This window comes from Pristiophorus japonicus, chromosome 13 (assembly GCF_044704955.1).
Source record: "Pristiophorus japonicus isolate sPriJap1 chromosome 13, sPriJap1.hap1, whole genome shotgun sequence".
NCBI lineage: Eukaryota > Metazoa > Chordata > Chondrichthyes > Pristiophoridae > Pristiophorus > Pristiophorus japonicus.
Genome location: NC_091989.1, coordinates 38814065 through 38828080, shown reverse-complemented (window position 1 = coordinate 38828080; position 14016 = coordinate 38814065). Strand labels below are relative to the sequence as shown.

The following is a 14016-nucleotide window of genomic DNA, read 5'->3' as shown; positions in this document are numbered from 1 at the left end:
AAGGCAGCTAAACACCAGTGTCCAACATCTAAGAGAGATGCATTAATGGGAAAAAAATTAAATTTAACTGTCCATCTGCTCCTCCTCGGACATATCGCCCCAGCAGCTTCTCCATGACGCCTGCTTTCCCTATTGGCAGTAACACCAGGCGCTATGGCAGGCGACAGCAGTCAAGTTCGCGACCACGGCGGTACAGGTTCGTTGCGCACTCGGTGACATCACTGGATGGGCAGTGCTAGCGAGCGCAACGCAACCTGTCAGTGCCACTGCTAAACCTCTGAAGTTCGCGGCAGGTGCTGACAGCGCAGCTCTGGGGCGCTAGCAGTGTGCTAACCAATTGAAATTCACCCCCCTCCCTAGTCTCTTGAGCTTGCTCATTCTGCCCTGAAAAAAGATGGCCCCTCTCAGGAGGGACATTGCAGGAGCATACAAAAATGAACACAATATATCTTGTTCAAACAGAAATAGTGTGAACTAAATGTCGAATGAACCTGAAATGAATGCATTACATCTGGAGTGGAAACAGAAAATTGTGTGTTTGTAATGGCCAATAGTAAATCGATTGTTTCCTTTGTATTGATTCATCAAAAATAAATTAGGCAACTTTTGCCTCCTGTTAGAATTGAGCTGCATTTCAGATGAAGGCTACCCAGTTCAGTGTAATGAAGATGGTGTAAAAACACAATGAAAAAAATTACAATTTCCTGTAATACAACTTTTTGCAATTTGGCTGTTTTTCAGTTTATCAGTTCCTTCAATCACAAACAAAGAGCTTGAGCAAATTGACTTGGAGTTCTCTAACAAAGAAGGATTGGAAGTTACAAGGAAGATTGACTTTGGTACCATCAAGCAAGGAGAGAAGAAAGACTTGCTGGTCTGGATTGAGTAAGTTTATATGAAGTCCAATATTCAGTATCTATAGGAGAGCCATAAATGAGTCTCTGTATTACAGTTTATATGAATGCAGTTGAATTACATACAGATTCAATGTATTGACAGTATTCTGTTTGACTAAAATAAATTAACTGTTTCATTTAGTCATGTTCATACTCATTTTCTTAAAGATTTAAGTAAGTTTAGATATTACCTTGTTGGCACTGGGGGCCTTTAGAGTCAAAAGTGAAGTGAATCTCATTGTGCGAGGCCCCTTGGGGAAGAGTGACCATAATATGGTGGAATTCTGCATTAGGATGGAGAATGAAACAGTTAATTCAGAGACCATGGTCCAGAACTTAAAGAAGGGTAACTTTGAAGGTATGAGGTGTGAATTGGCGAATGATACTTAAGGGGTTGACTGGATGGGCAATGGCAGACATTTAGAGACCGCATGGATGAATTACAACAATTGTACATTCCTGTCTGGCATAAAAATAAAAAAGGGAAGGTGGCTCAACCGTGGCTATCTAGGGAAATCAGGGATAGTATTAAAGCCAAGGAAGTGGCATACAAATTGGCCAGAAATAGCAGCGAACCTGGGGACTGGGAGAAATTTAGAACTCAGCAGAGGAGGACAAAGGGTTTGATTAGGGCAGGGAAAATGGAGTACGAGAAGAAGCTTGCAGGGAACATTAAGGCGGATTGCAAAAGTTTCTATAGGTATGTAAAGAGAAAAAGGTTAGTAAAGACAAACATAGGTCCCCTGCAGTCAAAATCAGGGTAAGTCATAACGGGGAACAAAGAAATGGCAGACCAATTGAACAAGTACTTTGGTTCAGTATTCACTAAGGAGGACACAAACAACCTTCCGGATATAAAAGGGGTCAGAGGGTCTAGTAAGGAGGAGGAACTGAGGGAAATTTTTATTAGTCGGGAAATTGTGTTGGGGAAATTGATGGGATTGAAGGCCGATAAATCCCCAGGGCCTGATGGACTGCATCCCAGAGTACTTAAGGAGGTGGCCTTGGAAATAGCGGATGCATTGACAGTCATTTTCCAACATTCCATTGACTCTGGATCAGTTCCTATCGAGTGGAGGGTAGCCAATGTAACCCCACTTTTTAAAAAAGGAGGGAGAGAGAAAACGGAATTATAGACCGGTCAGCCTGACCTCAGTAGTGGGTAAAATGATAGAATCAATTATTAAGGATGTCATAGCAGCGCATTTGGAAAATGGTGACATGATAGGTCCAAGTCAGCATGGATTTGTGAAAGGGAAATCATGCTTGACAAATCTTCTGGAATTTTTTGAGGATGTTTCCAGTAAAGTGGACAAAGGAGAACCAGTTGATGTGGTATATTTGGACTTTCAGAAGGCTTTCGACAAGGTCCCACACAGGAGATTAATGTGCAAAGTTAAAGCACATGGGATTGGGGGTAGTGTGCTGACGTGGATTGAGAACTGGTTGTCAGACAGGAAGCAAAGAGTAGGAGTAAATGGTACTTTTCAGAATGGCAGGCAGTGACTAGTGGGGTACTGCAAGGTTCTGTGCTGGGGCCCCAGCTGTTTACATTGTACATTAATGATTTAGACGAGGGGATTAAATGTAGTATCTCCAAATTTGCAGATGACACTAAGTTGGGTGGCAGTGTGAGCTGCGAGGAGGATGCTATGAGGCTGCAGAGTGACTTGGATAGGTTAGGTGAGTGGGCAAATGCGTGGCAGATGAAGTATAATGTGGATAAATGTGAGGTTATCCACTTTGGTCGTAAAAACAGAGAGACAGACTATTATCTGAATGGTGACAGATTAGGAAGGGGGAAGGTGCAGCAAGACCTGGGTGTCATGGTACATCAGTCATTGAAAGTTGGCATGCAGGTACAGCAGGCGGTTAAGAAAGCAAATGGCATGTTGGCCTTCATAGCGAGGGGATTTGAGTACAGGGGCAGGGAGGTGTTGCTACAGTTGTACAGGGCCTTGGTGAGGCCACACCTGGAGTATTGTGTACAGTTTTGGTCTCCTAACTTGAGGAAGGACGTTCTTGCTATTGAGGGAGTGCAGCGAAGATTCACCAGACTGATTCCCGGGATGGTGGGACTGACTTATCAAGAAAGACTGGATCAACTGGGCTTGTATTCACTGGAGTTCAGAAGAGTGAGAGGGGACCTCATAGAAACGTTTAAAATTCTGACGGGTTTGGACAGGTTGGATGCAGGAAGAATGTTCCCAATGTTGGGGAAGTCCAGAACCAGGGGTCACAGTCTATGGATAAGGGGTAAGCCATTTAGGACCGAGATGAGGAGAAACTTCTTCACCCAGAGAGTGGTGAACCTGTGGAATTCTCTACCACAGAAAGTAGTTGAGGCCAATTCACTAAATATATTCAAAATGGAGTTGGATGAAGTCCTTGCTAATCGGGGGATCAAGGGGTATGGCGAGAAAGCAGGAAGGGGGTACTGAAGTTTCATGTTCAGCCATGAACTCATTGAATGGCGGTGCAGGCTGGAAGGGTTAAATGGCCTGCTCCTGCACCTATTTTCTATGTTTCTATGAATGGAAGCTTCGGAGTCCACTGCGTGAACAAGGTATTGACACTTCAGTACAGTCACGAGTACTAACTGGTTGGTTGGGTTGCATTGAAGAATAATGAATGTAATAGGAGAAAAAATGTGTCCATTAACCCAAGATTTAGCAGGTAAGCAACAAACAAAAAAAACATATTTGAGTCTTGAGCAGAACTGTGAAATACTACCCCAGTAGATACTTCATCAGGAGGTATCACGCAGACTTAATTTCTCTATTAAGAGAACAAAGCACTAACCTTTCTGGTACGGGTAAGAGAGATCACAATATTTCCTCAGATGTTGCTATTCAAAGTCAGGGAAAAGAAAGACCCGAATCTAATGTTTACCAAAATCTTCAGTGCCACTACATATGTATTAATATGAACTTACAGTGAGGACCACAATTAATGGGCCAGTGCAACCCTAACTGATTGAGTGAGGTTGCAATGAGTACCATAAATGCACTAATTTAGAGCATGTTGTGCTTTCTTTATGCCCTTCCAATCTCCCTCCTGACAATGCTATTGATATTACCTATCAATAGAATTTGGTCGACAAGCTCCTGTATTTTCTGTTTCACCACTCCCCCTTTATTAACTGGTGGCCGTTGAGTTACACAAGTTATATATTATTTTAGCTTTGGTCTCCTCTGCAAAGACATAATTTAATCAGTTGAACAGAACTGCTGAGGGACAACCACCAATCACAATGATGTAATATGCTCTTGAGGGGACGGGTATCAAAGTATGACATTTCTTTAGTTTTATTCTTCTAACAGCTGTAGTTGTGGTCAGCTAATAATTTTTGCACATTAATGAGGAATTAGAATTACATGCCACGAGGTAATACTGGACAATTTGATCGTCTACATGGGACATGTTATACCGTGCATCCCTTCATGTTGTGCATGGTGTACTGCAGTGATGTTGCTAATGATCTGCGCTCCTTGTACACTTACAGATTTTTACACTAATAATTTGACCATGGTGTTATGTAATGGAATAGAGCATTTCAGCAACAGTGCTAGATTCCAGTCAGAAGATCCCATGTTGCTTATGAAAACAATGCAAAGGCAAGACAGAAGAGTTTGGCCAAACTGAGTTGAATGATACTGGATGGGTTTTTAGAAATGCTATGACTCAAGTCTGAAAGTCTTTGGACTCCTAATTAAATGTTTGTGGCTCTCCTCAGCTCTGAAAGTAATGGAGGGAATGTACGTTGCCATTTTATTTATTTTTACATTCTTCATCTGTGATTTTTGTTTTCAGGAACAAAGAAAAAGAGACCCATACCCTTCTGAACTGCAAGCTGGCAGGATGGGAGAGAGGAAATCAGTTTTTGTTGGCATCACCACAAGTAGTTCTAGCTCCCTTTGTCTCTGAAAACACAGCCATAAAACAACAGAGCCCCATTGGATTTGTACCTAACTGTAGTGTGACTAGATCCCAGTCATCATTTACGGACCTCAATTCTTCCCTTCACAGGATATCGATTCAGCCAGACTCTAAGTCCCCTTATATGACTCTTGATCACACGAATGTACCTTCACCTTGTGAGATAACTTCATATCAACAAGGTGTTACATACGGTTCACAAAGCACTCGAGATAAATTGTTGAAGAACCTGCCATCAGTCTCTGCATATCCGGTAAATTGGCTAAGTTGTCCACAAACTTGTGATGATCCTGATGTAAAACGTGAAAAGATGGAACAATACCTCAATACAAATGCAGAAATTGTTGAAACAGCGCTGAAAATACTACCTGATAGCAAAGTCTACATAAACCTCAGGTGTGAGGCAAAGTAAGAGCCTTATTATTGAAAATAACTTCTTATTGAATAGTATTGACATGCTGATCAGTGTCTGTAGCTTAAAAGGTAACTAGCACTAATTTTAATTCTTAAACTCTATTGAGGTTTAAGTATGAGATATGATCAAAAATGATGGCAGAGGTGTGAAAGCCTCAGATAATTTTGCCTGAATGTTAAGACCCTCTCATTCCTTTTCTGGTTTTAAAGGCCTGCTCAGCCAGCTGCAAGTAGATCAAGGAATTCCTGCTCCCTAGTTTCATTATTGTTATGTAATGATGTGTGTATCGTCCCAGTACCTTAAATGTATTGTAAGTACTATGCCACACCACAGAGGGCGCTGCGGTGGGAAACCCTGGTAGTACCTGTAACAAAGGCTATATAAGGCTGACCACCACACCTGGGAGGCACTCTGGAGCTGAACAATAAAGGACGAACAGCAGTTAGACTTACACCAGACCATGTGGAGTCAGTGATTTGTGTGTTGCATGCACCACAATTATGGTTGACCACTTTATTCTCCTTCACTGCCTTCCTCCTGCTGATTCCTTCTTTACTACCACTCTCGCATGCTCCCATTCCTACTTGTCCCAATATCGTCAGTATATCATTGAATCATACAGCATAAAAGGAGGATATTTGGCCCAGCATAAAAGGAGGATATTTGGCCCATTGTGCCTGTGTCAGTTCTCTGAAAGCTATTCAATTGATCCCATTCCCCTACCCCTTCCCCATAGTCTAGCGAATGTTTCCTTTTTAAGTATGTATCAAATTCCCTTTTTTGAAAGTTACAACTAAATCTGCTTCCTCCATTCTTACAGGCAATCCATTCCAACAACACAACAATTTGTATTTCTATAGCGCCTTTAACATAGTGAAACGTCCCAAGGAGCTTCACAGGAGTATTATGCGATTAAAAATTTGGCACAGCATCATCACTCCTGTAAAAGTCTCCCCCAATTATTGCCAATTATCTTAAATATGTGTAGTCTGGTTACCAACCCTCCCGCAATTGGAAACCGTTTCTCCTGTGATGGTTTCTCCTCCCACAACCACACTCCGATTTTCAAACTTTCTGATTCTTCACATACACGATGCCTCTTGGAAATAGCACACTTGGGATCAGCTTCCATCTGTAGAAACATAGAAAGTAGGTGCAGGAGCAGGCCCTTCGAGCCTGCACCTCCATTCAATATGATCATGGCTGATCATGCAACTTCAGTACCCCACTCCCGTCTTCTCTCCATACCCCCTGATCCCCTTAGCCCTAAGGTCCGCATCTAACTCCCTCTTGAATATATCCAACGAACTGGACTAAACAACTTTTTGTTGGAGAGAATTCCACAGGTTCACCACTATTTAGGTGAAAAAGTTTCTCCTCATCTCAGTCCTAAATGGCTTACCCCTTATCCTTGGACTATGACCCCTGGTTCTGCACTTCCCCAACATTGGGAACATTCTTCCTGCATCTAACCTGTCCAGCCCTGTCATAATTTTATGTGTTTCTATGAGATCCCCTCTCATTCTTCTAAATTCCAGTGAGTATAAGCCGAGCCGATCCAGTCTTTCTTCATGTAAGTCCTGCCATCCTGGGAATTAGTCTGGTGAACCTTCGCTGCACTCCCTCAGTAGCAAGCATGTCCTTCCTCAGATTAGGAGACCAAAACTGCACACAATATTCAAGGTGTGGTCTCACCAAGGCCCTGTACAACTGCAGTAAGACCTCCTTGCTCCTATACTCAAATCCTCTCGCTAGCAGTAAAAAAAAAGCATGCCATTTGCTTTCTTTACTGCCTGCTGTACCTGCATGCCTACCTTCAGTGACTGATGTACGATGACACCCAGGTCTCGTTGCACCCTCCCCTTTTACTAATCTGTCACCATTCAGATGATAATCTGCCTTCCTATTTTTGTCACATTTATCCACATTATACTGCATCTGCCATGCATTTGCCCATTCACCTAACCTGTCCAAGTCACACTGCAGCCTCTTAGCTTCCTCCTCACAGCTCACTCTGCCACCCAGCTTAGTGTCATCTGCAAACTTGGAAATATTACATTCAATTCCTTCGTCTAAATCATTAATGTATATTGTAAATAGCTGGGGTCCCAGCACTGAACCTTGTGGCACCCCACTAGTCACTCCCTGCCATTCTGAAAAGGACCCGTTTATTCCCACTTTTTGCTTCCTGTCTGCCAACCAGTTCTCTATCCACGTCAATACATTACCCCCAATACCATGTGCCTTAATTTTGTACACTAATCTCTAGCATGGGACCTTGTCAAAGGCCTTTTGAAAGTCCACATACACCACATCCACTGGTTTTCCCTTATCCACTTTACTAGTTACATCCTCAAAAAACTCTAGAAGATTTGTCAAGCATAATGTCCCTTTCATAAATCCATGCTGAATTGGATTGATCCTGTCACTGCTTTCCAAATGCGCTGCTATTACATCTTTAATAATTGATACCAGCATTTTCCCCACCACCAATGTCAGGCTAACCAGTCTATAGTTCCCTGTTTTCTTTCCCTCCTTTTTTTAAAAAGTGGGGTTACATTAGCTACTCTCCAATCCATAGGTACTGATCCAGAGTCCATGGAATTTTGGAAAATGACCACCAATGCATCTACTATTTCTAGGGCCACTTCCTTAAGTACTCTGTGATGCAGACTATCAGGCCCTGGGGATTTATCGGCCTTCAGTCCCATCAGTTTCCCGAACACCATTTCCTGACTAATAAGGATTCCCCTCAGTTCCTCCATCCCACGAGACCCTCGGTCCCCTAGTATTTTCGGGAGGTTATTCGTGTCTTCCTTAGTGAAGACAGAACCAAAGTATTTGTTCAGTTGGTCTGCCATTTCCTTGTTCCCCATTATGAATTCACCTGATTCTGACTACAAGGAACCTACATTAGTCTTCACTAATCTTTTTCTCTTCACATATCTATAGAAGCTTTTGCAGTCAGTTTTTATGTTCCCAGCAAGCTTACTCTCATACTCTCTTTTCCCCCTCCTAATTAAACCCTTAGTCCTCCTCTGCTGAATTCTAAATTTCTTCCAGTCCTCAGGTTTGCTGCTTTTTCTGGCCAATTTATATGCCTCTTCCTTGGATTTAACACTATATTCCTAATTTCCCTTGTTAGCCACGGTTGAACCACCTTTCCTGTTTTATTTTTATGCCAGACAATATGCCATTACAATAGTTGTAATTCATCCATGTGATATTTAAATGTCTGCCATTGCCTATCCACCGTCAACCCTTTAAGTATCATTCGCCAGTCTTTCCTAGCCAAATGACGTCTCACACCATCGAAGTTTCCTTTCTTTAAGTACAGGACCCTAATCTCTGAATTAACTGTGTCGCTCTCCATCTTAATGAAGAATTCTACCATATTATAGTCACTCTTCCCCAAGGGGCCATGCATGACCAGATTGCTAATTAATCCTCTCTTGTTACACAAGACCCAGTCTAGGATGGCCTGCTCTCTAGTTGGTTCCTCGACATATTGGTCTAGAAAACCATCCCTTATCCACTCCAGGAAATTCCCCTCCACAGTGTTGCTACCAGTTTGGTTAGCCCAATCAATATATAGGTTAAAGTCACCCATGATAATTGCTGTACCCTTATTGCATGCGTCCCTAATTTCCTGTTTGATGCCATCCCCAACCTCTCTACTACTGTTTGGTGGTCTGTACACAACTCCCACTAACGTTTTCTGCCCTTTTGGTGTTCTGCAGCTCTACCCATATAGATTCCACATCATCCAAGCTAATGTCCTTCCTTGCTATTGCGTTAACCTCTTCTTTAACCATTAACGCTACCCCACCTCCTTTTCCTTCCTGTCTATCCTTCCTGAATATTGAATACCCCTGGATGTTGAGTTCCCAGCCTTGGTTACCCTGGAGCTATGGCTCCGTAATCCCAAGTACATCATATCCATTAACAGCTATCTGTGCAGTTAATTCGTCCACCTTATTACGAATGCTCCTCGCATTGAGACTCGGAGCCTTCAGGCTTGTTTTTTAACACTCTCTGTCCTTTTAGAATTATGTTGTATTGTGGCCCTTGTTGATTTCTGCCCTTGATTTCTCTCCCCTCAATTCTTGCTTTTCTCCTTTCTACCTTTTGCTTCTGCCCCCTTTTTACTTCCTTCAGCCTCCCTGCATAGGTTCCCATCCCCCTGCCATATTAATTTAGCCCCTCCCCAACAGCACTAGCAAACACTGTTGACAACATTCAGCTATACCTTTCTGCCATGTCCCTTGACTCTGCAACTGTTGCTATGCTGGCCTATGTAACATCTTGGAGCTGAGATTCTACTCCCGTGCACTAGCACCAGGCACAGAGGAAGCGAAAAACCAAGACCAGTACAAGTGTTGGATTTGCATTTGCCCTGGCAGGAACTGGAAAAGCATTAGACTTGTACGTCCCCTGTCGAACAAGCCTCACCTCATGCGTTTGGATATATGTCCTTACTGCCCCACAGTTTGCAACGTGGATGTCATTGCAGTGCGCCAGTAGTTTATTTCTTGGGAAAGGTTGGCTGGGGTAAATGTAAAGTCAGCAAGACAAATTATCATAGACCCAAGGTTTCCCATTTTTATGCACTGCATAATTCAATTCCCAATAACTTCTGATTGTGCATGTAGAGTTTATTTTGTTATCATTCCACAAGAACAATACCTTTATTCAAATCTAGAATGGATTTCCGTGCAATGAACTTCACTATGATGACCATAAGTTATCGTTAATGGGCTAAGAGTTAAAATCATCTCAATATTACATTGGATTTTTAAAATAGTACTTATTTTACTTGCAATACACATTGCTTGAAACACATTCCAGTAATGCACTTGATTTCTTTCAGTTATTAACTTTTATATATAATTTTGACTTATTCTTTACAGAAATCCTGGTCGTTGTAAAGATCTTCTCTTGCTTTATTTTAATGGCTTTGTGATGGGACGTTATGTGGAGGTGGATGTGATGAGCGATGAGGAATGTCTCCTTATACCACGATCCCAATATCATCCCACACAACACAAATCCCTTCAAATAGATGAAAAAGAAACTAACTTCACGGTTGTGAGTGTGCGAAATCCTTCAAGGTACCTTAAAGTTTTTCAAATGATACACTAGCAGTTCTCCTGTGGCTTTACTCATGGGTTTAATCAGAGGATTCAATGTTTTTATATCAAGGAAATGATGAACATATGCTGGGAAAAGTGTGAACTTCGAGGAACTGCGCACCCTATGGACGATGTCTCCTGGCATTGCACACTGGTCACCCAGCCTTGCATTATTTTAAAATTAGTTATTTGCATGTTGGTTAGAAATATGATTAGATTACTTTGTCAGGTGGGGAACTGGGTCTGCCCAGTAATTGATTAAATGCAGTATGAAAGGTGGTAAATGCTTACAAAGGGTGGAAAATTAACTAACTTGTTAAAATTAGAAATTATTAGAAGAGAAAATAATTTACAGGACAGTCGGAACATTTGTGGAAAGCTAGAGAATGCGACATTCTGAAGCTCCATCTAGCGCTAGAAGTGTGCAGCTACAGGTATGAGTGTGTGCCTCTTAACTGCTCGCTACATAATGGGAAATCCTATCGAGATGCCACCTGATGGAAATAAGGAGCAACATTAAAAATTGTAAAATATTATGACGATTTGTCACTACTGTTTTCAGAGGTATAAGTCAAACACGATTAAGGTGATATTTAGAAAATGTGTTTTAAAAATGTTCTGACAATGACAACATAGCTTTGAATGATTAAAACTGGTCTATGTTTTTTCTTTAAAGAGTATAGTTGATCGTTGTGGTGGGGAGGACCGTTTGCAAAACAGGTTAAAAACTGAACACCACATCAAATGTGAACAGCCTGATTCTTCAGTTGTGGAATTTAATGAAAGCTTGGTCCCTCTTCAGGACAAAATAGCTGATTGAAAGAAAAAGAAAGATTTGCATTTATATAGTGCCTTTCACGACCTCAAGATATCCTAAAGCGCTTCACAGCCAATAAAGTACTTTTGAAGTGTAGTCCCCTGTAATGTAGGAAATGAGTGGGTAGGGAGTGGAAAGAACTTTCAGAAGTTTGGACAACAGCTCATCTAGCTTTGAATGTTAACTTTATGAATGTTCCATCTAGACTTGCCAGAAGACACATACCTAGCTTTCTTCCACATTACCCCATACCTGAGAGATTGAAGGAATGCATTGAAAAAGGTGCAGATGTCCTCACTAATCAGCCAAGTCTCGGGGAGGTTGGTAACTTAACTTAGTTGCAGTCAGTCCTTTTCCAGTTTTAAAGAAAAATGATTCCTTTTTAAAATAAATATTTGTTTTGAATCTTTTTAGGCTATGAACATGTTAAAATATAAAGACCGTTTTTCAACTCTTCTGTGGCTGGAGGAGATTGAAGCAGAGTTGGAGACAAGAGGTTTTAACATGTTTGCAGTGGTTTTGAAAAAGCATGGAGACGACTTAATTCTGGAGGTGCCAGGGTTGGTTGAAGGCCGGCCATCTGTATTTATTGGTTAGTTGGATATAAATCCATTTACAACCTCTATATAGACTATTGGGTTTTGAGCCAATTCATTTTGTGCTGTTGCCCCAGTTGAGAGGTCGGATGGGACAGTTAATCCCCAAAGTTACCTCGATCTAACCTTTTAAAACTGTATTTCAATTATTTGTCATGAAGTTAATTTAAATTCCGAACTCGGCTATTCATGGGCACTATACCGAATGGCGTGGCTGCAAAAATAATCTAACAGCATCCAGCACAGCAGCTGAAGTTTGCTAAATTAAGAGTATCTGGTTGTCTCCATTGGGAGTAATCAATGTGAAATTAAAGCATGATTGTTGGCAAAGCAGCAAAATACCTCATTGTGAGAGAGGTTAAAAAATATATATACTAAGGATAGGATGCAGGTATTCCCTTCAAGTAAAGACAGAGGAGTACGGATTCTTTGTTTTGAAAACTAAAAGGCAGCAGCTGAAAAGTAAATTAATGTTAATAGAGGAGAGGAGCTAAGCAGTAAAACAGCATCTGTATGTGATTGCCAATAAAGCAGTCTGCTGAAGCAAGGAGATACTGAAAAGGATACCCAAAGGAAGTGAGAATCAAAATGGGACACCAATTAGCAGTAAAAGCAAAAGGGAACACATGAGATAATAAAATAAAGTTGAGAACAAATGGAGCAAACAAGACTGGGGGGCAGGATGTGACAAGTAAAATTAAGATGGCGTTTATGAGATGAATTTGGTGTGGAATGTGCACAAATGCGAAAGCTAGATACATTAAAAAGGTAAAGAATAAAGGGTTATGATTTAAGAAAAAAAAGAAATAATATGGGGGCCTTAAATGACACAAACAACATGACCTCAAAAAGTACCAATGCAAAATTCAGGACTTTGATAGAAATTAGATGAAAGTCTTAGACAAGCTGAAGGGATTTAAAATGAATGATTCCCCTGGGTTATATGGTATTTATTCCAAAGTGCTGAGAGAGACTAGCGTGAGGATTTGTGGAGCACTAAGTATCATCGAGCAAGTCATTGAAGGAAAAAAAATTACATTTATATAATTCTTTTCACAATCTCAGGATGTCCTAACGTACTTTACAGTCAATGAATTATAGTTACTGTTTTAATGTAAGAAACACGACAGGTAATTCATGCAAGTTCCCATAAACAGCCAGGACACCTCAAAGTGCCATGGGATCTTTTACATTCACCTGAGGGGGCAGACCAGGACTCGGTTGAACGTCTCATGCATTGGTGTGGTATTCCTTCAACAGGGAGTGGCAGCCTAGATTATGTGCTCAAGTCTCTGGATTGTGGCTTGAACCCACAAGCTTCTGACTCGAGAAGAAAGAGTGCTACCACTGAACCAAAGCAGATATTTCATAGAAATTGGTAGTATTATTCCCCAATACTAACAATAAGTCTGGGGAAAGAACTTAAACAGGATCTGCTGTTTGTACTTGGCGGTGAGGCCTCTTATTGGTATAAACCTAGGGATTTAAATTGAAACATTGCTCGTCTGCAAGATCCAGTATTGCCTTTTGCATTTATCCACTGAGTAATGAGGAATGCCCCAGAACTACTGTTTACTGTATTTTATCTCTCTGCCTATAAAATGAAAAACATGCAATACCAACAATGTAGTAAAACGTCCAAGACACTTCACAGAAGCGTTGTCAAACAAAATTTGACACCAAGCCACATACGATATTAAGACAAGTGACCAAAAGCTTGGTCAGAGAGGTAGGTTTTAAGAAGCATTTTGAAGGAGGAGAGAGAGGTAAAGAGGTGGAAAGGCTTAGGGGAGGGATTTCCAGAACCCCGGGCCTAGGCAGCTGAAGGCACAGCCACCAATGGTGGAGCGATTAAAATCGGGAATGCACAAGAGGCCAGACTTGGAGGAGCACAAAGATCTCGGAGGGTTGGAGATCCGAGGGAGAGGCGAGATAATATAAGGGATAGTCTGATCACTTTTTTATTTCACTGAACAAAATTGAATTAACTAATAATTTGAATGAAGCAATATACAAAACACAGCAAAGTAGATATTTAGTGCCAAAAATTGAATTACCAGTTAACTTGAATGAAGCAATGTTGAATTAAGAGTAGGCTGTAATTTTCAAGTAAAACCACACACAACCTATGTTTAGTGGTCACAACTCCAGCGTTTTATGTTCAAGGTCACATGACTTGACTTCCTTTATGCAAATCCTTTGGGAAACACATTTCTGAAAC

The 14016-nt window shown here is 41.2% G+C and overlaps 1 protein-coding gene across 6 annotated transcripts in view; it reads left to right on the top strand.

Annotated features, from left to right (window-relative positions):
• The window catches only part of mov10l1 (Mov10 like RNA helicase 1), a 92029-nt gene that overhangs the window by 29366 nt on the left and 48647 nt on the right, over positions 1-14016 (top strand). For 5 of the 6 annotated variants that reach the window (XM_070897393.1, XM_070897391.1, XM_070897392.1 and 2 more), the window contains exons 7-11: positions 742-885; positions 4710-5243; positions 10161-10361; positions 11405-11519; positions 11614-11791. In XM_070897393.1, the coding sequence (XP_070753494.1) occupies positions 742-885; positions 4710-5243; positions 10161-10361; positions 11405-11519; positions 11614-11791 (1172 nt within the window). The remainder of the gene's footprint in view (positions 1-741; positions 886-4709; positions 5244-10160; positions 10362-11404; positions 11520-11613; positions 11792-14016) is intronic. The other variant, XM_070897394.1, reaches the window with a different exon arrangement.